At 40.1% G+C, this 23,658-nt stretch overlaps 1 protein-coding gene across 10 annotated transcripts in view; it reads left to right on the top strand.

The window, feature by feature from the left end:
- Window positions 1–23,658, top strand: part of slc20a2 (solute carrier family 20 member 2) — a 66,073-nt gene that overhangs the window by 18,886 nt on the left and 23,529 nt on the right. For 3 of the 10 annotated variants that reach the window (XM_039803924.1, XM_039803925.1, XM_039803934.1), the window contains one exon: window positions 21,528–22,098. In XM_039803924.1, coding sequence (XP_039659858.1) covers window positions 21,810–22,098 — 289 coding nt within the window. In that variant the 5' untranslated portion in view covers window positions 21,528–21,809. Of the gene's footprint in view, window positions 1–2,291; window positions 2,365–2,575; window positions 2,673–9,568; window positions 9,664–12,715; window positions 12,946–14,003; window positions 14,328–21,527; window positions 22,099–23,658 lie in introns of those variants that run through there. The other 7 variants (XM_039803926.1, XM_039803929.1, XM_039803933.1 and 4 more) reach the window with 7 other exon arrangements.

The raw sequence follows: 23,658 nt of genomic DNA, 5'->3' as shown, positions 1-23,658 counted from the left end.
ATTGACTCAGTTATTTAATCATGCTGGCGGCCATAGGCTTCCCGGTAGTTTCCCCGTCTTGGTTGCTGTGAAGCAAGAGAGACCCTCCCTTAAATGGGAGAGGGTGACACATCCAAGAAAACCTCTGTCCTTTTAAGTTATTGGAAGACACAACCTCTATAATCTTCCCATAAAAAGGAAACTCCTATCAACTTGCATGTAAACAATTGGCCATTAATTACCCTAGGTAGCATGTGACTGCATATGCTAGTCGCATGGTTTTGTCTGACCTGTTGTGTGTGTGTTTTTGGCTGTGCTTGTCCTCTCCACTTGGGCCATGAGAGCTGTTTTGGTAGAGTTTCTGGTGGCCTTCTGTAAGCGGCAGGGTCGGTATCAAAGCGCTGTCACACAGAGTGTCTCTTGTTTGGGTGCTGGCCTGGTGTTAAGTATGCTAATGACAGGCTTACTGCTGAACTGTGATGCATTGTGCTTTTATTTATGGGAGGATGGACATTATTTTCCTGTTCTTCTCACTCAAGTACATTTGTCCAGGAGCACCCAGGGCTTGCTTGACTTTAAGGAGTCATGATTTTGCCACCAAGGTTTGAGGCTCTGGAAAACTTTTGATGGCAAAGTAGTATTAGGAAATACTGAGAGTAGCATGGGACAAGTTATTCTTGGCGTTTGGGGTGATTTGCCGGGTCAAGTCAACGACACAAGTAGTTAGTTGTGGGAAGTTTGGTGAAAATAAGAACTTATTGTTTATAATGTTTTTTTTTTGTTTAAAAAAAAAAAAAATGTTTTTAAAGACGGGTAATTCTGCTGTGCAAGAAGCTGATCTGGACATAATTTGCACTTTAATAAAGTTTGATCAGTGGGGAACTGTCAGGACCCTCTATGCCCTCAGAGAGGGCCTAAGCTATTTAAAAAAATAATATTAAAGTCATCCGTTGTAAATTGAATTGAATTTTGCCTTTGCTGTTGCTAGGAAGAAAATGTGATGCTTTCAGCCCTGTGATTGGTGGTCCAGCTATAAATTTACAGAGGGCCAAGCAATATGAGTGACTAATTTCAAATTGACCAATCATATCTTCACTTGAAATGGGCGGGCTTTGTTATTGTTAACTTTATGACACGTTCTACTCCCTGCACCGCCGATAAACTAGCTAGCTAGCCCGTTGGTTCGCGATGAAAGCTGAGAGTAACGTTACCGATGGTGAGGACATTGTTGTGAATTTATTATCCATGCAGTTTTCAAGATTAACTAAAGTTAAGAGTTAACTGGCAAAGAAAAGCCTTCATCTGAGCTTAATTTTGTGCAGAAAACCAAGACTTTTGAGAGGCATTTCAACTCCAGTGACTATTAATGAACTTACCTTTTGAACTTTCAACAACCATCATCAGATAGGTTACGTAAATCCAATAGGCCGCTGTGCCAACTGATTCTATTCTTGCCGCTGCTGCTAATCGTAACTTGGCTGTGTGCATGCAGTCATTATGTGTAAGCAAATGAAATGTTGGTTTTGTGTGATAGGAGGGGCCCGTTGTCACTATATTGTGCTGAAGTGCACACACAGCTTGTCCAATGATGCGATTATTTTTAAGGAGGATTACATTTTGCTTAAGAAATTAGTTTTTTGTTTTGGTGATAGCTCTCACTCTCTCCGTGCTGTTTGCTCGTTGCATTGCTAAGGTTGAACTAGCGTTTGTTTTAGAGCTGGAATTGTCATATGTAACTTTTGCAGTAATTTTAGAGAGAACACAATAAGCTAGGCTGGTAGTTTGCTTTTTTTCCTGGCGTGGGAACGGGGGTCAGAGAGCAAAGGTTTAAGATTCACGGTTCGCTACTGAGTTTTTTTTTGATGAAGACAATTTTGTGTTTTCAGTATGAACATAAACTTATGTGTAAATATTTTCTCTATTAATAGTCTAGACATACTGTATTTTGTTCTTTCTCTCATGGGACAAGGAGCTCAGGGGGTTCTTTTGTCTTTGTGAAAGTTCTTCTGAGTTTGTAGAAGTTCATAATCTTTGAGCAGGTGTCAACTTACATGTCCATTTTAACTCTGCTCTCCTAGTGTGGTGAAGGATGTGACAAGTCTCGGACGTGAATGATGGACCTGTCTGCCCCGGTCCACGCTGTTGTGTTGATAATGTTACCACTATTTGCATTTGATTGTACCGATGGGGCAGGGCTCCATGTAAGGATGAGCAGCTGGCTGAATGGTCACTGCACATGCTCATGTGACACTGCTATTTCTAGCCAAATCATTCCTCCTCCCTACTGCCCTTTAGCAACAAGAGCGAGTGGTGGATATGTGACACCTCGGGAAGCAGTCAGGGTGGACGGTGAGGGCAGTGGTATCTATCCAGAGGCAACCTTGAGTGAGTGGGCACAAGCTCGGTAGAACAATGGCATGTATAAACGTTAATGATTCTGTTCAAGATAAGCGATAATGAAGGTATGGTGTACATCTTAGTTGAAAAGATGTCTAAAGATCAAGTCAAAGTGAAGAGTAGAGTTTTTATTTTTTCTGAGTTCTGGCTTTGTTGCTTACTTAACAAACCATTCAAAAATCTCTGTTCTTTGCTTTAGTAGATGGTCTGGCTGCGCATGCATATTAGTGCATGTGAGGGAGGTGTGCGTCGATATCTGACACCAAGGGCCGTGACAAAGCGTCAGTATTTTACAGGTTGGTGAATGGTATTTTTTCTCCTGAATATTGAATACAGCCCCTTTTTTAAGTAAATTATGTCTTTGGTTTCACCTATGAGACATTTAACAGTACAGTGAGGAAATACTAACGTGATCACACATGATAACTGTACTGAATCATGTCATTACACTTTAACAAGCTGAGACTGCCGGACACAGAATTAGGGGGCTACTTATTTTAATTGTTAATCCGGGTATTCAAACTGAGTAGAGAACATGATTAGTGGTCTAATAAAGGTCTTGTTGCACTCCTTTTTAATAATGGTAAATTGTATAATTCGTCCGCTTTAGATCTTTGGTAGTCCAAACTAACAACTGAGCAAAATATTGGAACAAAGCCTGGAAAATGCACTGGCATCAAAAAAATACTTCTGTACTACAAGAAACCCTTGGGAAAACACTGTGCACACAGTGGAGTGCGCACAGAATAAACAGGTCTTGTCCTGGAGCAAAGATGCTTTTCTAGGGTAATGTCAGGCCAGTTAACTATGGAAGATAAGGATTAAATATCGTTGAAAATCTCTAGGGTTCCCTGCACTGAGCATGTGATGACATCTTCATAATGTTTCACACATTCCAGCACCTATGGTTCTACAGTAACCCAGTACTGCTGAGAAGGCTTACCCAGCTTCAGTCTGAACTGCAGTCAACATACTTGTCAACACAATCTTTTCTTTTACAACTTATTCTGCTGTGGCTTGCAAAATATATTATGCCAAGGCTGAACTAATTTTTAATACATTTTTTATATTGAAATTTGTGATTTGTAGGAGCATGCGTTATTACCAGTGTCTTTGACTTGGTTGTTTATGACCAAATAACGAACTGGCTACCTGGCTGCGGTGTAATCTGTGTCATGTCCTTCCTCCTGCACACTCTAAAGCAGGGGTCATCAACTAAATTTTTCCAAGGGCCAGAATTTTTCTAAGCAGACACTCTGGGGGCCGGACTTTGAAGTAAAGAAAATAAAGTGTATTTATACCTAATACGCCTATTCTTGTTTGAAATTTTCACTTTCTTACTGAATTAATGCTATTTTTTTTACATGTATTAGTGTGAGCAAACTCCTAAAAAACATGGAAACTCCATAATGATAACTGGCTCTTTAAGTAGAAAAAGATCTCAGACTAGGAGGCAGTTCACTGAGGAGTGATGGTTAAAGTCTGTGATTATGGAAACATTATTGTAGTATGCAGCGTCCTGATTGGTGGAAAATGCTTGCAGAAAGAAACGTGGTTGTCAGGTGAACAGTTCACTGTCAAAGACGCTGAAGAGAAAAGTTGACGTGGAAAAGCCCAGCTTTAATGATGAATGGACTGATAAGCAGGCTATGCACTCGTCATGTATGCAGAGCCGGCCCGAGGCATAAGCGAACTAAGCGGCTGCTTGGGGCCCCCTGGCCACTACAGCTTGCAGGAGGCAGAATACAAACAAAAAGAGACCGCAGTATCTTCTTGCTGTAATAAATGCTGTACATGGAGTGTTTAGACTTCAAAGAATTTTAAATGGCATTTATAGCAAACTCTGTGTATTTAAAATTCTAGTGGCACATGAGAAAAGTGAGAGGATTTGAGCTATGTTGTGCCCCCTACTGGTGGGGCAAGACCGTGTTCTGATTTGAGGCGATGGGTGGAAAATTCTCAAGGAAATTATTTGGATTAGAGGTGACCCAAGCAAACCCTCCCTCAGCCCCATTTACCCTCCATCACCGGAACACCAGCAGACCACTCGTCACAATGAGTTTTCTTCAGCTTCAAGCATGCTGTGACCACACTAATGGCGTTTTTCCATTACATGGTACCTGCTTGACTCTCCTCGACTCTACTCTCCTTTTTTGGTTTTCCATTATGAAAAAAAGTACCTGGTACCTGCCCACGGGTACTTTTTTATATTTTTATTTTTTTTATTTTTTTTTAGTATCCCCTCCGTCGAGGTTCCAAGCGAGCTGAGGCGATACCAAAAGGTGACGTGAAAACCTGCAGACTACTGATTGGTCGGAGAGAATCGTCACTAATCACTGCGTCATCGTTGCTAGCGACAGACTGGGCTGTCCTGAACAAACCCCCCATTTTTAAAATGGTTAATAGTTAATTTTTGCTACCTCCAGCTTCTTTTGAAACAAAATTAGTATTCTGGCTGTGGCAACAACAACACACCTTCAACGTTCTATGTGTGTGTCGCGTTAGGTCACGGCAGTTTCCTGCGGCGGCGCTATGACGACCAGCTGAGCTCGCCTGTATTAAAGCATTTAGTTAAATAATCTGAATTGGTGGTGTTTTTGTAGGCAAGCATTTCAGTTGACTGACAGAACTAGAGTAATAATACAGACACTTTGTCTGTAAGGAAAATTGATTTCACACTTCTCTCTATCATCAGCAATCATTGTTTGTTTGAGTATTGGAGGACAAACATTTAGTTTAACTGTGTGTGTGTGTGTGTGTGTGTGTGTGTGTGTGTGTGTGTGTGTGTGTGTGTGTGTGTGTGTGTGTGTGTGTGTGCGTGCGCGCGCGCGTGTGTCTCTCTCTCTCACTACTGGCAAACATGTGATAGATAACACTGGTCACAGTGTGTACTGAGCCATTTTAAGATTAACTCATTCATGCTTCAGAAGTAGCAGTTGTAGCATCATGGATCGAACTCTCCTGCCATACAATATTTGTACTCTGTTGACAATTCAATATTGTGATTTTTGTTGGTGCACAGATTTGTTCACTATCAGGAACCTGCCTGTGGACAGTTCAGTTTTTGTCATTCAGAAATCTCTCGGCGAGAATGTATCCGGCAGATGCACAATATCCTCAATGGCTTAACAATCTTGATGTTAAATCTGGGTTCTCTGCCAAATCCCATATCTGGTCAGAGATCATTAAATGTGTAAGATTGTCACTAGTTGTCATATTTGTGTTGAAATATTCTGTGGTTTCCCTTCATCACTTTTGCTTAAGGATTGCTGTGCAAACATCAGGAGGACCAGAAATATCTTCCCTAGACGGAATACAACATACAGTGAAGACATGCTGTGCTGCATTCCCCAACAGTTTACTCTCTACAGTATTGTTTTCAAATCTGACCAGCTTTATTTCCCTCCATATTTCATGATATTGTAAGAGCACAGCAGAAGTTGTTGTTAATTCTACAATATTGAGTGGTAAATGTGTACTGAACAGGGCCACAAATCGTTGAAACTTTTGATACTGGTCCAAATATCAGTGTGTTTCAGCACAGTTATTAAAAACACTGCCTTTACTTTGAAGATACTTTGTAATAGACCCAATTCAGGATGACTTTCAATGCCAGGCCGTTTTTTAGGGGTTGTTTTTCTATCAATTGCAAACGTAAAAATAAGTCTTGAAATAGTTTTTTCCTTTTTAGTTCATAAACTTAAAAAAAAACCCTGTATGTTGCGAGACCCCTTGATGCGATTTAAGGCCTACTCTTGAAGTCGTCATGTGAAATTCCCCTCCCTGTTGTGACTGCTCCAAGTGCCATTATTGCAGTTAATTCTGTGGCCTATTAGCCGCGGCTAATGCTAGCAGCACATTTTTCAGCATTACTCCTAGAATAACAGTGTCGGGCTAATCCGCTGACTCACTGACTTGCATGCCTAATCCAGCCAGCCTCGTGTCTTTTGCTGCTTGTAGGCTGTGTACGCTTAGATTAAACGTGTGTGTGTGTGTGTGTGTTTCTGCGTAGAGAAATGTTTGCCCCCCCCCACCCTCCAAAAGAGGTTTTAAGGAAGGAAGGAAAATCACCAGCACCAAAATGACAAGAATTGAGAATTAAAATAGCAATTCAAATCCTCTAAATGTGTTTTTAAGAGCAATTTACCAAACAACCATTGAACAAGCAGAACATGAACTTGAATATGAGAGGAGATCTCAGTTTTTCAGAGTCGGGCTGTACCGGACTCTCCCTGTGATTTAGTTAGTTATTTAGAAATTAGTATTTTTTTTCTTTTAACCAGTTTTGTTAATTGGGGTTTTATTTACTCAAGCATAGGGCTGGGCGATATGGCTGAAAACTGTATCACGATATAAGTGTTTCATATCGGTCGATATCGATAATTATTGATATTTTTTATGACCTATTTAAAATAAGGACCAGGAGAAAAATATATTCAATTTAAACATTTTTATTTTAAACTTAACCTTCCTCTGATTATAATCCCCTCAGTTATAAAAGCAGAAATGTCAACACAACCATGGAAATCACTCAAATAATTAAAATGTAAACATAAGTCTAAAATCACAGTGAAGAAAGAATAAGTAAGAACTGCTTAATAAGGTGTAATAAAATGGTGCAAAGTGTTAAATATAAACATAGAGAAACCTGAGAAGAACTATTTTCTGCAGGTTTAGTGCTAGGTTGGTAACCTGGCTTCTGGACAGTGCTCAGCACGTCTGCCTCCGTTACTTCTTTGTAGCGTTTAGTAAGGCGCTGATGCAGAGTACCTCTCCATGGCGGTCTGCTGCTTGTGCGGTGTAGCAGCTGCAGATGTTGGACGTTGCTGGCGAATACGGCTGTGCTCCAAAGTGTGAGCGCGCCAAGGTGGTAAAACAAGTTTGCGGGTAGTGTTGGTGGGGACGACGGTCAGACTTATAAAATCCCCAAAACTGCCATACTGACTTTTCCTGTTTTATCAACAATTTCCCGCTCCGCGCGCGGCACTCCACTTTCTACTTATCGCTCCACCCCGGGTTCTGTTATTGTAGAATCCAACACGAGACAGCGATGTGGCGAAACCAAACATGATACTGTTACATGATTGGCTGTTAGAGTGTCACTCCCTACGTTGCTAGGTTACCAGAGAGTGAGTGCCTTTGTTCATGCAACCAAACTTGCTTTGCAACTTCTGGTTTCTTCCGAAGAAGAAAAAAACAATATATATAAAAAACAAGTTATCGAACGTTTTATCGAACGCATTTTCTATTGATATTGATTACGTGTCTATCGCGATACATATCGTTATCGTTTCATCGCGCAGCCCTACTCAAGCATAATATAAATTTTTTGTTTATCAAATTGTCAGAACTAACAGAAAAATGCTTAGATTTCTGTCAAATAAGGTAACATGGACTCATTGCCTATACTGTACATGGACCAATCATGCTTACTGCCGTGCAAAGTAACAAGTGACAATTCTGGGCAAGGATAAACCCTGGTGTGCATAGGTATGTGTCAGTGCAGAGGCCTGGCATTCCTGCAAAGTGGTGGCAGAGCAATGGACCCCATGTCCCCCCCACCGCCGCCACGTCTCCCACTACGTGCGCACAGCAGCAGGTCTAATCAAAGCACTCCATAGTTTTCTGTTAGCTGGGTCATGTGCTGGAAGCCAGGATTAAGAGCAGGAGGGCACAGGCCACTAGATCCAGCTTAGGAGGATCTAGTGGTCTCTCTCTCTCTCTCTCTCTTTCTTTCTTTCTTTCTTTCTTTCTTTCTTTCTTTCTTTCTTTCTTTCTTTCTTTCTTTTTCTTTCTTTCTTTCTTTCTTTCTTTCTTTCTTTCTTTCTTTCTCTTCCTTTCTGTCCTCATCTTTTAACCTCACATGTGGGGACACAGCCATCCAAGATCACAAATGTCCGTCATACTGTATGTACTCACAGAGTTAATAGAAACAAACAGGCATTTTCATACTATACTATATGGTAGTATATATCCACAGTTGGTGCATCAGCTTTTTTTCCCTTCATGCTGAATTGTTCCCTGTTTTCCTGAAATCTGTCCAGACACTTAATACTGTGACATAAATTAGTAAGCTCATATCCGCACCAATGCAGACACTTTAAACTCTGTTTATGTGTCTATTTCCTTAACCCTGTACCACCTGCTGTTTGGCCTTTAGCACGCTAGCGCTATTTAGAACTTTCCCAGAGTCATAAAAAAAAAATTACAATGCGGAGGACCTGGAAATTGTTTTTATATTTGTAATTGATTTAGATCACTTTCTATCTGGGCCATTTTCTGTAAATCGGCGTCAAAAGACATTCAGTATTATATTCAATTTTGTATGACAATAAAAAAAGAAATGAAAAGGGGATGAATAGTTTTTATAAGCCCAACTGAAACCTTACAATGATGTCTCCAGGAGGTAGGTGTTTAAACGGCTGTTTTAAACTATGTTTATGAACTGAAAGTTCAGGGTTACACACTAAAACATAAAAAAAAAACTTACATCTATTCTCTAGGAGCTTTTCATTGTTTGCACCATTTTCTGACCATTTTTTTTTATTATTTATTTTTTAAACCTTGTCCAAATTCTCAAATTGATCACATGACTCTTGGATAATCTCATGACAGTCATGTCAGCATTTTCAAGAAGCAAATTGTTGTCTTTGCACATAACAACACAAGACATTGTTGTTAGATCTACACTGTGGAGGACACTTTCATTAAGATTTCATTGGTCTGGAGGATGGATGGAAGGCCAAAACGGAGAGGACAAGATGCTTTAATCCCCATTAGTGTGGCCGTAGCCTAAAACATAATTACTCATGTTTGTACCTCTCCTTTCCCACCGAGCATCTTTTCCTTTTTGGGCGACGTTTTCAGCACTCACTAATACCGGCACCCACTTTGCCCCAGTAACACATTTTAATACCACAGAGAATGCCAACAGTAGATTACCAGTCTCAGAGAAATAGGTAGGTAGTTTGGAGGTCCTGGCAGTGCTTTGCGAGTACAGAGCCAGATCAACATTTCTGTGCTTCCTCACCTAAAGATAAGGAGAAATCGGTAAGGGTAAGCTGAGGAGGAAGCACAGGGGTTAAAGGGGCAGGCTTTGCTATTGGGCACCTAATGCTGATTCGTGGAAGAGAACTGGAACTGTCTGGCTAAAGCTGTGTGTGGGAGGGGGGTGAGGAAAACAGAGAGAGGGTCAAGGGTAAGATGACTCCTACACTCAGGAGCGTGAGGGCAGATGGAAGAAAGAAAAGAAAGCTGGACTTCAACCTCAAAAAGCCTCTACTGTTGGTATGTACCAATCCTAATTGTGTCAGTAGTCCTATGATGTGAAGGCTAGCCAACAAATCGGGCTCCCTTACTGTTGGTAATAAAGTAGTTGGCTCTGCATTCATGTTTGAGGCACATTTTGATTGGTCAATTAGGATCCCTGTTGTGAGCATGGTTTATTCTCAGAGGTGACTAATAGTTTCTGCTGGCCTAAAAGCTTTATTTTGGGCACTGCATCCTTTGTGTTGCTGCTATTTTAGCCTTAGTGGTTTTATGCATTGTTTGTGTGTGTGCGTGTGTATCAGTGTGTGCGCACTCAGCTGGACCTTTCTAAAGAATACTTTCAAATCCCAGATTTGTTACGTAGAAGAAAAAAAGAGAACTTCTTCAAATTATGTGAACTTTCATGTCCAATGTTCAGTCTGTAATGTCTGTGTATGCTTCATACACAGAGATGACATACACTTCATATAAACAAAACACAGTGTAAGGATCAGCACAATGTGTCTCAAAACCGTTGTACAGACACTCGAGCACTGAGGAGTCACTTCAGCCACTTTGCCATTTCAGGGTGAGGGAGTCAAACCCCTGTACAGCCTCCACTGAAACCAGAGAGAGCTGACCTTAAGAGTATTTAAACATGAGGCTTACTCAACACTGAAAGCCAGAGGGGGGGCTCGATTGTTTGCTGTTGTAACACGGCCTGCTTTAGTGTTGCTGAAGGCTCAGATACGTGTTCGGTCTATGGAGTGTGAGACTTGACATTTCTCTCATTTTTGTCATCCCTTAAAACTGGATTGAAGAAGGTGGCTCGCCAACCACCATGTTAATGAAGATCTACTGGCAAAGTGTTTCACATCATAGACCGCACTGAGTGTTGCCTGTGAATTCCCAGTATACAGCCTTGTAGAATGTCAGTTTAAATTGATGTAGATAGTTTACTCAATGTAGATGGTTAACTCAAAGAGATTTATGACTATTGGCTCTTTATCATTGTCGCCAGTGGTGTGAGAGTGCCGATGACACAAAACTCATTCATGAATATATTTAATCATCAACAGTGCGTTTACGATACTCGGATGTTCTTCATAAATTTGAATTCTACACTAGAAAATGCATTTCCTGCAGAAAATGCGTACAGAATGCTGAATAGCTAAATTGCTAAAGCTAAACTGGATTAATAGCTTAAATCCGTAAGAAGAAGTTAAAGTAGTGAGGATAGTTGGAAAAGTATGAATGGTTTTAATTGACATGAATTTCATTAAAAACTTGAATAACACCACTAATGTATAAAAGATGTGGAATATTTCAAGGTTTTTTGAACAGCTGACGCTAAACTGATTTGTTGGCTTATCATATGCTGTTAGACTGCTCCCATTAACGGACACAGAGCGCCCTGTGAAAAGAAGGCTCAGACAGCCTAAACTGTAGGTGGCATCAGTGAAATGGCCTCATAGTGAGCACCACAAGGCCTTTGCGAACTTATTGGTATATAATTTGTCTAGATAAAAATAAAACATGAGTCTGAAATCGCAGTTTCAAAATACTCTTTGTTTGCGTTTTGGCTCAAGAGAGAATGAGGATAAATAACATTATGGTCAATGAGAAATTTACCGACCGTCAAAAAAATAAATAAAATAAAATATTATTTATATATATTATATAATTATATATATATAATTTTTTTATATATATATATATACATACATACATACATACACACATATATATATATATATATATATATATATATATATATATATATATATATATATATATATATATATATAAAAATATATATATATATATATAAAATCCTATAACTTACGCAAGCACATTAGCTGAAAGAAGACAAGAATACCTACATTTTAATGTATAAATTGTCTTTGACAAGTAAAAATTGTGGGCGTGAGAGCAAGTTATAGAGAAGCGACTAATATTACTTTCTCAAGGCTCCGTGCTCTAGCCATGACATCACCCACTGTAAGTCACGCAATACACACCCATTATAATCGATAAAAATGCCTGAAATGAACACTGAATGAACAAAACTAAAAGATATCAAACTGTAAAATACAGTTTTAATAGCTGAATATTTTGTGAAAAGTTTTAAAGTTGAAGTCCCATCATGTGCTGAAAGAGCTAAACATTTTTATATTTGAATTGTTTTTTAAGCTGAAAGTATGCTGAAGTAGTTGAAGACCAAAAAGACATACGGAAGAAGAAGCGTAATAATGGTAAAGAAAAGAATAACCATACTGTAAATGCTGTTGAATCAGCATTCAAACAATAAAAGCATTAGTTTTAAACCTATACATACAGTATCGTTTCCCAACATAAATATATCCGTAAACATTTGACACCCAAAATGACATTTTAAACTAATAAACTCCCCACATGCATTTTTTTTTTTTTTTCTTCAAATGAGGGATTGTACCCTGATATGTTTTACTGCTGCCTTGGGACTTAAGTGATGTCGAGGAGACCGTAGGATGATGATAACTCGCCTCTCTCAGGGTAAATTAGCCAAAGAAGTGTACTAAGACAACTATGATGATGAATGATTTATCTACATGCCCACATTAGTTTTTTTATTTTTACAGATTGCCTGTGTGGTTGTAATGGCCATCAGAAGCAATCTGGAGGATTACCAGAGTTATTTGTTTATGACAACAGGACTAAGTACTGCAATGCAGACCCACGGCGGTTGTGACAAAATGGAATAAGTGAGAGGATTTATGGAGCGGTTTGCGTGTTCGGAGTCTTTGAAGACGGTGTTGAGAGCTACATGTTCTTCGCAGTCATGCATGCTGTTGTCATTCTTATCGACCCCCCTCCTGCTCATGGAGGCTGACTGATCTCAAGTGTGTGTGTGTGTGTGTGTGTGTGTGTGTGTGTGTGTGTGTGTGTGTGTGTGTGTGTGTGTGTGTGTGTGTGTGTGTGTGTGTGTGTGTGTGTGTGTGTGTGTGTGTGTGTGTGTGTGTGTGTGTGTGTGTGTGTGTGTGTGTTCTAAGAGACAGCGCCTCCCTGCTGCGAAGCAAAGAGGCAGCAGGTGCAGCTGACGCAGATAGGCTTTTTAGCAGGCAGGGCCAGTTGGGGGACCGAAAGGGAGAGAATGAGTGAGAGATGATAGAGCAGAAAGCCACAGGAATTCAAACAAACACAAGATCAGACCTCTGACACAGTACTGGACAAATGAATTTATCGGCCCTATTCTAGTCCTTGCACAGTATGTGACAGCAAAGGGAACAGGACCTGAACTGCCCAGCGGCACCAGACATTGCCTAAGCTTCAATGGTGTACGTGAGTAATAAGTGTTTTTAAGTATATGGTTTTAACAGTACAAAGATTGTGTGTAGGTCAAGCGAGAAACTGTAAGCATTGAATATTTTGTGTGAGGCGGGTAGTTTGTGGTTGAGCCAAACAGCGGTACTCTGGTACATTTTTCCAAAGTTTAAAAAACATCTATAAAGATGCCATAACTATTTAAAAAGCCCAGAGTAATTGTGCTGCAATCAGAGTTTAGAACAAAAATCTTCAACTCCGTTGCCTGCCTTATCTCTCATAGACTAGTTCACTAGAAAGGCCTGTTAATATGTCTGAGGTAGTCTGTGTGTAGGATATTTCTTGCCATACTTCTTGAAGTATTATTAGTGTGTGTGTTAAGGAACTGCTGAAGAGACATGGGTTCTGCTCTGAGCCTGCAGTGAATCTGGTCCGCACTCTTCATTGTGTCGACAAGCCGCTGTCTCTGCCTGCTCAAACCAAGTCACATAAAGACACACTGTTCAGCATGTCCTTAAAAGGGACAATTGTGGCAGAGAAAGAAAGGCAGAGAAAGTGATGGGTGGATCGTAGCCAAGTAACAGTGTTGAGATACAGTGTGCTCTTGTGTGACAGCCCTCTGTGTTACCAAGAAAAATGGCCCAAAGTGGCAGGCTCATTTCATCATATGCAGTAACAAGCATCATAGATGATTGTGTAACTCAGCGCTCACGCTGTTGCTTTCCTTCTAAACGTGTATCAGTATTCGGGTGCCAAAATGTGCATATTATATTGACCAGAGTAACCAAGGGAATGCTAGTGCTCCGAATGCCCTTGATCCGTCTGCATGCTTTTTCTCCGGCTGAACAACACATCCACGCACAGCTTCACCTCCTCTCCCTCTCATCTCCCCCTCGTTAGTTATCCTTCTTTGCTGTCATTGGCTGCCGCCTCTCCATCTGAACATCCTCTCGGCACACAGACAGCCAGTCAGCGGTACACCTCAGTCTCTGGGATATTCGTCATTGGCTAGAGTGTGCTGTGAATGCGGATACTGTCCTTTAAGAGGCAGTCTAGACTCAGCTGGCTGCGCTGCTCTCCCCCCTGTTACTCTCTCTTGATAGCTCGGTCTGTTCTTCTCTCTCCTGCAACACCACCACAACCTGCTGATTTCTCACTAAGCCTTCTCTCCTTCCTTTCACTCCTCTCCTCCTGTCATCGGCTGTTCTATTCCACTCTCTCCTCATTATTTGATATCCCGTCATATTACGCGCTTAGCCCCCGGTTCCATTCTCGGTCAATTTTTTTTCTTTTTCAGCCTATGATTTCTCAGTGTTTCTCTCCCCAATACTCTCATTTTGTCTTTGACATTTATTCATCTCCACTACTTACACCCTTCACTGATGTGAGGAGACATGAAGGTGAGTGGAGTTGATTTCCAGGCCTACTTGTCTGTTTGTCTCTGTTTTTTGTCTTAACCATATCTCGTTTTTTTACTTAAACTTTATAAGGCATCTGGTAGATGGGAGCAGCCTTTGTCCTTGGACGCACAGACTGCAGTTGTGTATGCTTCAGGTGTAACAATTAGCCAGCACTGGATATGATGCTGCTGTGAGTCATCATCTGACGCTGCATGTATGTTTCTAGCTCAGGTCCTTTTAGCATGTGCCTAGAGAGGAAGGGTTAGTTGATGAGAGGAGGAAGGGAGGGTTTGAATTTGTGCGTGTATAGTGCAGCCGCGTGTCAATGCAGATTGTAGCTCGTGACAGTGTTTTGCACCAGCTGAGGCTGTGGTGCAGTGGCATCTCAGGCAGATTAATGAGCACTGTACAGCAGCGACCGCAAACAATTAGAGAAGTGATCACAGTAAGTAGTTTCTCTTTACAGTCATGGCACACAACACAACAAATGTATCTAGAGGTCAATGCTGTAACAGGTAAAATGCTCTGCTCAGGTTGTGATATAGCTGGATATTCTCTTCCGTCAATATTCTCCACAGGTATTGTACAACTTCCCTTTTAAAGTCTTTCATGTATCCTCTAGACATCCTAATTAAATATTCCAGCATCGATGGCTTGAAGACCTAATTTAGTTTTGTTTCCCCATGTTGTGTTTTTTGTGTCAGTGCCCTCATTATATGTGTACTGTTTTGCCACCTGGCACCCACAGGAAGAAAATCTGTCTGCGAGAAATAATCCTCAAGAGCATGTTGCCTAACAGAGGATGTCACTTTTTAAGTGTTTTTATTTAGGGTAGCTTTTTTAGAAGGAACAGCAGTTTATTTCAAACTGAGTATGAGATGGTAAATTGTAAAAGGACTGCACTTAAATAGTGTATATATGGCTTTCCTACCATAGCAGACACATGGCACTACAGTTAGCCTCACAAACCACTGCAATGGCAATGTTCTGGCCTGCCCATTGGGAGCAATCCCAGGGTGAGCATTGACTAGCTCAAGTACACTTTGACATGTAGACAGAAGGAGCAGGGAATTGAACCAGCAACGGTTAGTGGGCCACTTACAAACACATAGAAATTGGCAAAATTAGAAAATCCAGATTTTGCAGAAAAAAAAGGGGGGGGGGGGAAAGAAAAATGGTGATAACGGGATATAGAGTATTCAAAAAGACTGTTACAGTATTTGCTTCCATGGAGATGTTTCCAAAAAAATTTAGCTACAGTATTTCATTTTAACAACACCAAACAATATCATAATAAGTTGTCAATTAAAATCCAGTCATAAAGGTCTATAAAATCACTTGAGCACTATAATCCAAGGTATGCACACTTAAATATTGATAGATATGCTTTTTACATAAAATAAAACCATGGATATCTCCTGGTCATAAAGAATGGGAACAGCAATCACATCGAACAGCTCCCTGGTGGTCTCCGGTTCAGCACCTTGGACAGCGGTCGGGTCACACTTTGTGCAGAACGTTCTTAAAGATTCACCTGAGCTGAAAAAGGAAGCTGTATGTTTTGATCGTTTCAAACCGTTATGACAATTGAACATTTATCTGGTTGACACAATAGTCCAGAATCCTCCAGACAGATAAAGTCAAATTAACCACAGCTGCTTCCCCTCGTAAAAAAGGAAAAAAAAGTGGGTCCATCATCTTTATAAATATGAGCAGGGCTTGTGTATTAGATATTTTTTAATTAACCAAAATGTTCCAGTTGTCATGAAATATGTGCATGTCTAAATGACAGCTACACATCAACTATTTAAGACATACTTTGTCCCCCTGTGAGTGAGTTTCCGTCACATTATTTCAAACATCTCTCCTGAATTTTATTGAGCAGAACGGTCATTCCTTCCCTTTGGTAAAGTAACCATTGCTGCCAGTTTTTCAACTTGAATTCAGCATTTTACTGTTTCATCTTCTGATTATTTTTCAGCATCTCCATGACCAGCAACACGGCAACATATTATTGTGGTGCATATTCTCAGGTAGCAAAAAGCCATTATAACTGCCGGTGAATCTGCGTTATAGAACTGCTTGTTTTCTTAATGGCAACCCTGACTGATGTTACCAAATTATATTTTTGTGTGTAACGATCCCTGAAGGTATATTTCAAAACAAAGTGGTGGATATGACATGACATTCAATATCTCTGCTACTGTCAAGTTTTTTTTTTTTTTATAAAAGTAGACTGTTATTGGTAATGAGAAAAGATAACCTTCATGCAGGTTGCATAACACTCTTATGTTACAAACAAAATGTTTTTTTCTAATGTTTTGCTTTCAAAAGGCTCTATCAAGTTTCAAGGTCCCAGTGAATAATGTTCATTGGAGCCGTGTGGATGCTCACAAGTCACACAGCTTGTGTAGCCTTAGATGGTGAGGACTCCTCTAACATACGGACAATCCTATAGCTGATGTATTGGCAAGAAATCCATTTCATATGAGTTTTGTTTTGCTTGCATCAGAAATAAATGTGAAACTGAGTCCTGGTGCATACTGTGTTCTCCATGAATGGTTGCTGTATGTAGTAACTCGTGGCAGGATTTGCTATTTAAGGACATAAGGTCATATACCTCTTCATCTGTTAGAATGTACAAACATTCCCAGGCTGTGTTTTCCACGTTCACACCGCGCAGTAGACATTTCAATGTGTTTTTAAACCTCGCTGCTAACACACCAGATGTTGAGATGCGCAGACAGGCGTTTTGGATGATTCCTCACGGAGTACCAGCTTTTTGCTGACACTGTGTCACACCACCGTGACCACCACGTGACCTTAGTTCGGCAGAGATATGTACGGTAGTGAACAGGGAGAAACAAATAATTATTTGATCCTGTTTGAATTGAGCAATAAATTACACATGTGTTTGTCAATTTAAAAGATAATTTTGCAGGTCAAGAAAGTTGGGTGTTTGTCGTAAAAGTGAAGTATGAGACTGAAAATACATAATTAGAAAGACTACTCTTGGACTACTCACCCCAATATCGCACAGGGACTTAATGTGATTAATAGACGCTGGATAAAACCAATCGGGTAAGATAACCTCACGTGTTGTGGAACGTAGGCTAAGTTAGCTAGATAGCAAGCCGAGCAGCAAGCAAGGTGATGTATATTGTGTGAGACGAGATATGTAGTTCACTGAGCGATTTCACACAAAACTAAGTGGTACTACGACAAACTGTGACTTTCCTGACATGTGAAATGATCTTTTAAATTCACAAACATCATATGTATAATCCATGGCTCAATCCAACAGGGATCAAAAATTCTCTGTCGTCCATTTGTTTTCAGGAATAAGGTCCCATAGGGTCCATCGGAAGAAGAGGGACTTCGCCTCTCTATTAATTTTCTATACAAAGAAAACAATAAAAATAAACCCTTCACACATTATTAGGTGAAGGTCAACATGTCTACATAGAGCTGTCTGATTGGTCTCTGGGCCCTCAAGCAGTCTCACACAGTTTCACTATATATTGAGTATATCCTGTAACCCTGACAAAGGCTATTGAAGCAAAAACACATTGTTTTTTTTTATTATTCCCTTTAGACTAGTTGACTGTTTTTTACATGTTTATAGTACTAAGGAACAGTTTGAATCTCCTCTGTAGCACAGCAGTCAATGAGAGGACTCCACAGGTTACCACCAGACTACTTCGCCCTGGAGAAAATTGTTTTTAACTGCACAACTGGGAGTGGCGGCATATGAGCTGGTGTTCATGTGTTGCACAGCAGGACGAGGTCTTCAGAAATGGACCAAGTGTCAGCTGCAGCTGTCATGTTAAGTTTCCCTGTTTAGAAAATTGTAGACCTGATTAAAAATGCCTGGGGCTTGTGTGCACGCCCACACTCATGCTCATCTTTCCTCCTTCACACACTGGAACAGTGTACTCTGCTTTCTCCGGTGTCGTGTTTGACCGTTTCCTCTGTGGAGTCTCTGGTTGTGCTTGGTGGATGGCCATGTTTGACTGTGTGGTCAAAAAATTGACCCCCCCCCCCGAATTAAACATTTACACAGGGTCTTCTGTTAATCCTTCAAGGTCTACAATGACTGTAAAATGTGTTATTTATACAGCACTTTGTAAAAACGTTATAGGTTTTCAAACAAAAAGGCAATTCAAATTAACATATTGTGAATTGAAGTGTAGACCATATTTAGGGTAACTGAAGTCTCAAAATGCCTGCATGTTGGTGCAGACTAAATGAAATGGCATTTTAATGTTTCTGATGAACCAGTCTAGTTGTAAGGGAAAATGATATGTGACATGAAGTACTTCAGGAATCAATAGAATTTTAGAGCTTCAGATAGAGATACCATCCTACCTAGGATTTAAGTGTTGTTATTAGCAGTCTTGATGAACATGAGTTCATGACTTTAGACTTTCAGCCCAACCTCTGTCTGAAGACTGAATCTTTAAGTCCAGGGGCACTGACCCCCGCTCTGATCTCTCTCTGGAGGGAAGCAGGTTAAGAGAATTTCCCTTCAGGGATCAACAAAGTATCACATTTTCTTTTTTAGAACCCCTGAGCTCTCCTTTCCTCGATATTATATAAAAAGAACTGTCCTGGGTTCTGTTGAGTTAATGTGAGGGAAATAAGATTTTTAACTATTAAAATTGTTCAGTGTCACTTTAGGTAATAGATTCAGATTTTATGGAGGTCTTTCGCAGACCTGATCAAGACAGAAATTGTTATCATCTTTTTATGTGGGTGTTGTGGTTCAACAAAGGATAAAGGATAGCAGTATGTGACCTCAACTGTTCCAGATGGAGCTCTTGGTCGGGAGGAGGGAGCCATAATTTGCCGCAGGCTATTTAGAAAGGAGCTGCCTGCCCCCACGCGATGAGGAACACAGTCGGTTCATGTCGAGGGAATGTGCTAGTCCGGCCTGAAAGCTGTTTACGTTTAATGCTCCTCATTAACAATTGGCTTAACCATAGAAGGAAATGTGCAGCCATTAACCCCTATGACATGACTTTGATTATGTGGCATAGACAGAAGAAAAAGAGGAGAAAGAACCCAGACCAAGTCATTTGTGGTGTAGAGGTTTCTTAGGGACCACCAGAGGCTTCAGTGTTGGTGGCCCCATCTGTTTCTAAAGCACGTTGTCGTTGTTGCGTTGTAAATAAGCCTTGTGGCATTTTGCTGGGACGTGGGAAGCTGTTTGCCGGTTGTTCTAATGGATCTGATGTGATCAACTTTCTATCAGATGAACTCAGCAAGTGCAGAGCCCACGCACTCTTATTACAACAGCAGTGATTCTGTTCTCAATTTAAGTTTCTTTAAATATTTATCAGTTTAAAATCCACATGAACCACTCTACATCGACATGAATTTGATCCCCCGCAACAGCACTTATTTAAAAAGAAAATACGCCGCTTTTAGTTGGTTAGTCTGTTACTCCCGTTATTTCCTTCAAGCAATGTAGCATTTAAAAGGCTGTTTTTTTTTTTTAAAAACCAAGTCCAGCACAGTACTCACTCCACATAAAACGCTATTACATCACTTCCAGCAAACTTCACAGAGAACGATGAGAGCAAAACGGCATCACTGATCTATTTTAACCAAATATTTCCTGGTCCAACTCAGCTAAAAACCCAACAACACCGGATCCGTCAGCACGTTAGCATGTCGTTCACTACTGAGCCTGTTCAGCCTGTCCAACCAAGTCCAAATCAAAAAGGTATTCAGTTTACAATGTTATGAAACCACAAAAAAGCAGAAAATCTTCACATTGTTGAACCTGAAACAAGAAAATGTTTGCTGTATTTGCTTAAATGATTATTTGATTCGCTAGTTGGCAATCATTTTCTGTAGATAAAGTTCGAAGATCGTTTCATCTCTGTATTTTAGTATTCTTATAATAATCATTATCCACACCACTGCCCTATTCACAGGAGAATCATGCTTATTGTCAGACTGGACTTAATAGTTGTAATGTACAGTTATTTAAAATGATCTTATCTTTTTTTTATGTTTTATGTGACCTCCTTAATAGCTAATGTCACAGCAGTTAAGGTTTTTGTACACAAGTATTATTTATTTGACAAAATATGCAAGAAAATAGAGAATTTACATTTTCTCTACTATATTATTAGTTTACTTAACTGAGCCCCAAATGTGCAGTTCTGTGAACCGTTCCCACCTCTTGCAGCAGTAAAACATCACTGCTGATGTTCTTACTGCATTGCAGTCTTAACTTAAATCCATTCACTGAGTTTTTATTTTTTTTATTTTGTACTGCAGCAAAGCCTTCGATTTAGTTTGAACTTGTACTCCAAAGCTTGTTACAAAACCCGTGTGTATCTTTGACGGTCACACAGCGAGCACAGTTTATGCTGAAGCTCAAAGAGCAGAGATTAGACAGGTAATGCAATTTGCCATGCAAACATCCACCAGGCTGGCAATAGACTGTCTCTTGGTTCACATTTCTATTTTAGTAAGATCAGCTTGAGCACAATGCTTTCAGGCATTTCAGGAAGTGCGACAAAATTTTGATGTAGAACATTTAATATCCTTGGTAATTGTGCCTATTATCAGTCAAGAGCATCACTGTGTCAGACATGAATGTGATAGTGGTTGAGATAGTTTAGTGGTCTAATATAGAAACTCACTAAATTATGTATTCCTGTCAAAGGCTATCTGGATGTGTGGCAAAGGAAAAACCTGTGAAATGAAGGCAGGTCTGGCAGAGACGTCTGCCACCCTGTTGTGTTTGGGATAAGGTGTTAACAGTGTACTCTAATGTTGGGTTCTTTGCTCACGTCTCATGCTGGATACTGTGGTCTTTTTATAGTCTCAGCGCTAACAGCAGGCCCTCTCAATGGTCTGATTTGATTTCTTTGAAGTGCAGACTGTGATGTCCTATTGTGGCTATTTCAGATGTCTTCAGCTTTCCCCACAGTAGTGCACTGCTCCCCATTTCATCAAAGCCCAATCTGCATTGTCATCCATCCATTTTTTTTTTTTTGGGGGGGGGGTGTTGTCTTCATAAGTTCTCCTCCTCTCACTTGGTCCCTCCCCTCCTTTTTTTTTAGGTTTCCTGAAGAAGTCACAGGGAGGTGTTGTCAGATGGTAGCTGCTGTTGATAAAGAGTAATCATGGCTTATGACACTAATCTGTTTCTGTGTCTCTTTTCTCTTGTTTCTCTGGCAGGTGAAGGATCGCGCAGACAGACGGTCTCACACTAAGCTATGGAATGCTTCCTGCACCCACCATCACTAGTCTCCAATCTTTGGACTGAGCTCCAAACGCTTAGTTAGCGGCTGTGCTTCTCCCCTCAAACTCTTTATAATCAGGGGACGAAGAAAGGATTGGACTTAACTTAAGTCCTTTGCTAAAAGCGCACAGAGCAGCACTTCTTTTTTTTTTTTTTTTTATTTAAGCTATTTTTGTTTTTCGCCACTTGGATTTTTTTCTCTGTGAAAACATATCAAGATGGATCTGTCGCCGTATCTGTGGATGGTGATCCTTGGCTTCATCATTGCCTTCATACTGGCCTTTTCAGTGGGCGCCAATGATGTGGCCAATTCTTTCGGCACAGCGGTGGGGTCCGGCGTGGTCACATTGAAACAGGCCTGCATCCTTGCATCTATCTTTGAGACACTGGGCTCAATGCTGCTCGGGGCCAAAGTGGGTGAAACGATTCGAAAGGGCATCATAGATGTCAACCTGTACAACGAAACGGTGCCCGTACTCATGGCAGGGGAGGTCAGCGCCATGGTCGGTAAGTTGGATTCAGTTTTACATTGCGTGTACAGCTGAAGTGATTTAGTCAATTATTCAATTAGTTGACCAACAGAAATTTTATCATCAACTATTTTGACAATTGATTTATCATTTTAGTCACTTTTTCAAGCAAAATGCCAAATATTGTCAGCTTTAAGCTTCAAAATTGAGAGGATTTTCCACCATGGGCACTTGGAAGAATAATCAACAGATTAATTTGATAAGGAAAATAATCGCCAGGCGCAGCCCTGAAATACATCAAGAGAAACCTCTGTGATCATCACTATTAAGATGTGAACATTGTGATGTGTTTGCAGAGTGAAATATCCTTCTAGGTAAACATTTGCTGTTCATGTTGTTTGGGAAATTAGTAACATGGAAAGATGTTAGGACTGAAACGAACAAATGGTGAAAAATGCCGTTCACAAGTTCATACAGCCTAAGGTGCCTCGTTTTGTCTCAACAACTGTCCAAAATCCAAAGATTTTGAATTTACGATGATATACAACAAAGGCAAGCATAAAATATTCTCATTTGAGAAGCTAGAAGTGAAAGTTTGGCATTTTTGCTTGATAAATAACTAATGCAGATAATCGATTATCCAAATTGGCAAGCATATTCAAATTGTAGATTCATAAATACCTCGGCATTTGGATAAATTGGTTTCCTGTACAGTAATAAGTCTTGTCTTTCAATTTTCAGTAGGAAAACTGTGGTGCAATCACTCATGTCTGTTTTTGATTATAGTGACATTCTTTACATGCATGCTTCATCTGCCAAATTGACGCTGCTTGATGTGGTATATTACAGCGCTCTGCATTTTATTCCTGGTGATGCATTGTATTTTGTATCAAAAAGTGGGCTGGCCCTCTCTCACCATCCGGAGAGAGCAACATCGTTTACTGTTAATATACAAGGCTTTACAATGTGGCAAGATTCCCCTGTATCTGTCTTTGCTGCTAAGTTTCACCAACACAACATATCAGACATGCTCACAGACACACATTAGACTTGTCACGCCATGCATCAACAGTAATTTAGGACAGATTGCTTTTAACTTTTACGCTCCTCACAGATGGAACTAACGTTCAGCGTGATGCTTGAAGATGCGTTACATAGGGACTGCTCTTGTTTTTAGTAGCCCTCTAATTCACCCACATCTGTGATTTTCATTTGAGTTCATTGTTTATATGTAAGTGTCGTTTTTACCTATGGTAATTTTTTGTTTTTATAATCATATTGTTTTTATAATCATTATTTTAGGATCATTATTTATGATAATATTATTTATATGTACAGTCATTTTGGAATTGTTTTTCTTTTATATGCGCTGTAATCAGGGCGTCATTGGAAAAGAGAGCTTCCTCTCAATGGCCTTCCCTAAATAAATAAAGGTTATAAATTGTTGCCGATTAATAAACGTACCATAATTTAATATATTTCAGCTTTTGTGGAGCAGGCTCTGCCATTCCTTCTGCTATGCACATTTACCCCTGTAAATGCCTCATGTGCAACTTTAATCAGGTCACAAGTCAAGGGGAAAAAAAATTCTGACCTG

This window comes from Perca fluviatilis, chromosome 6, assembly GCF_010015445.1.
Source record: "Perca fluviatilis chromosome 6, GENO_Pfluv_1.0, whole genome shotgun sequence".
Lineage (NCBI taxonomy): Eukaryota > Metazoa > Chordata > Actinopteri > Perciformes > Percidae > Perca > Perca fluviatilis.
Note: the sequence above shows the minus strand (reverse complement) of the source record. Positions and strands in the feature narration are given on the sequence as shown.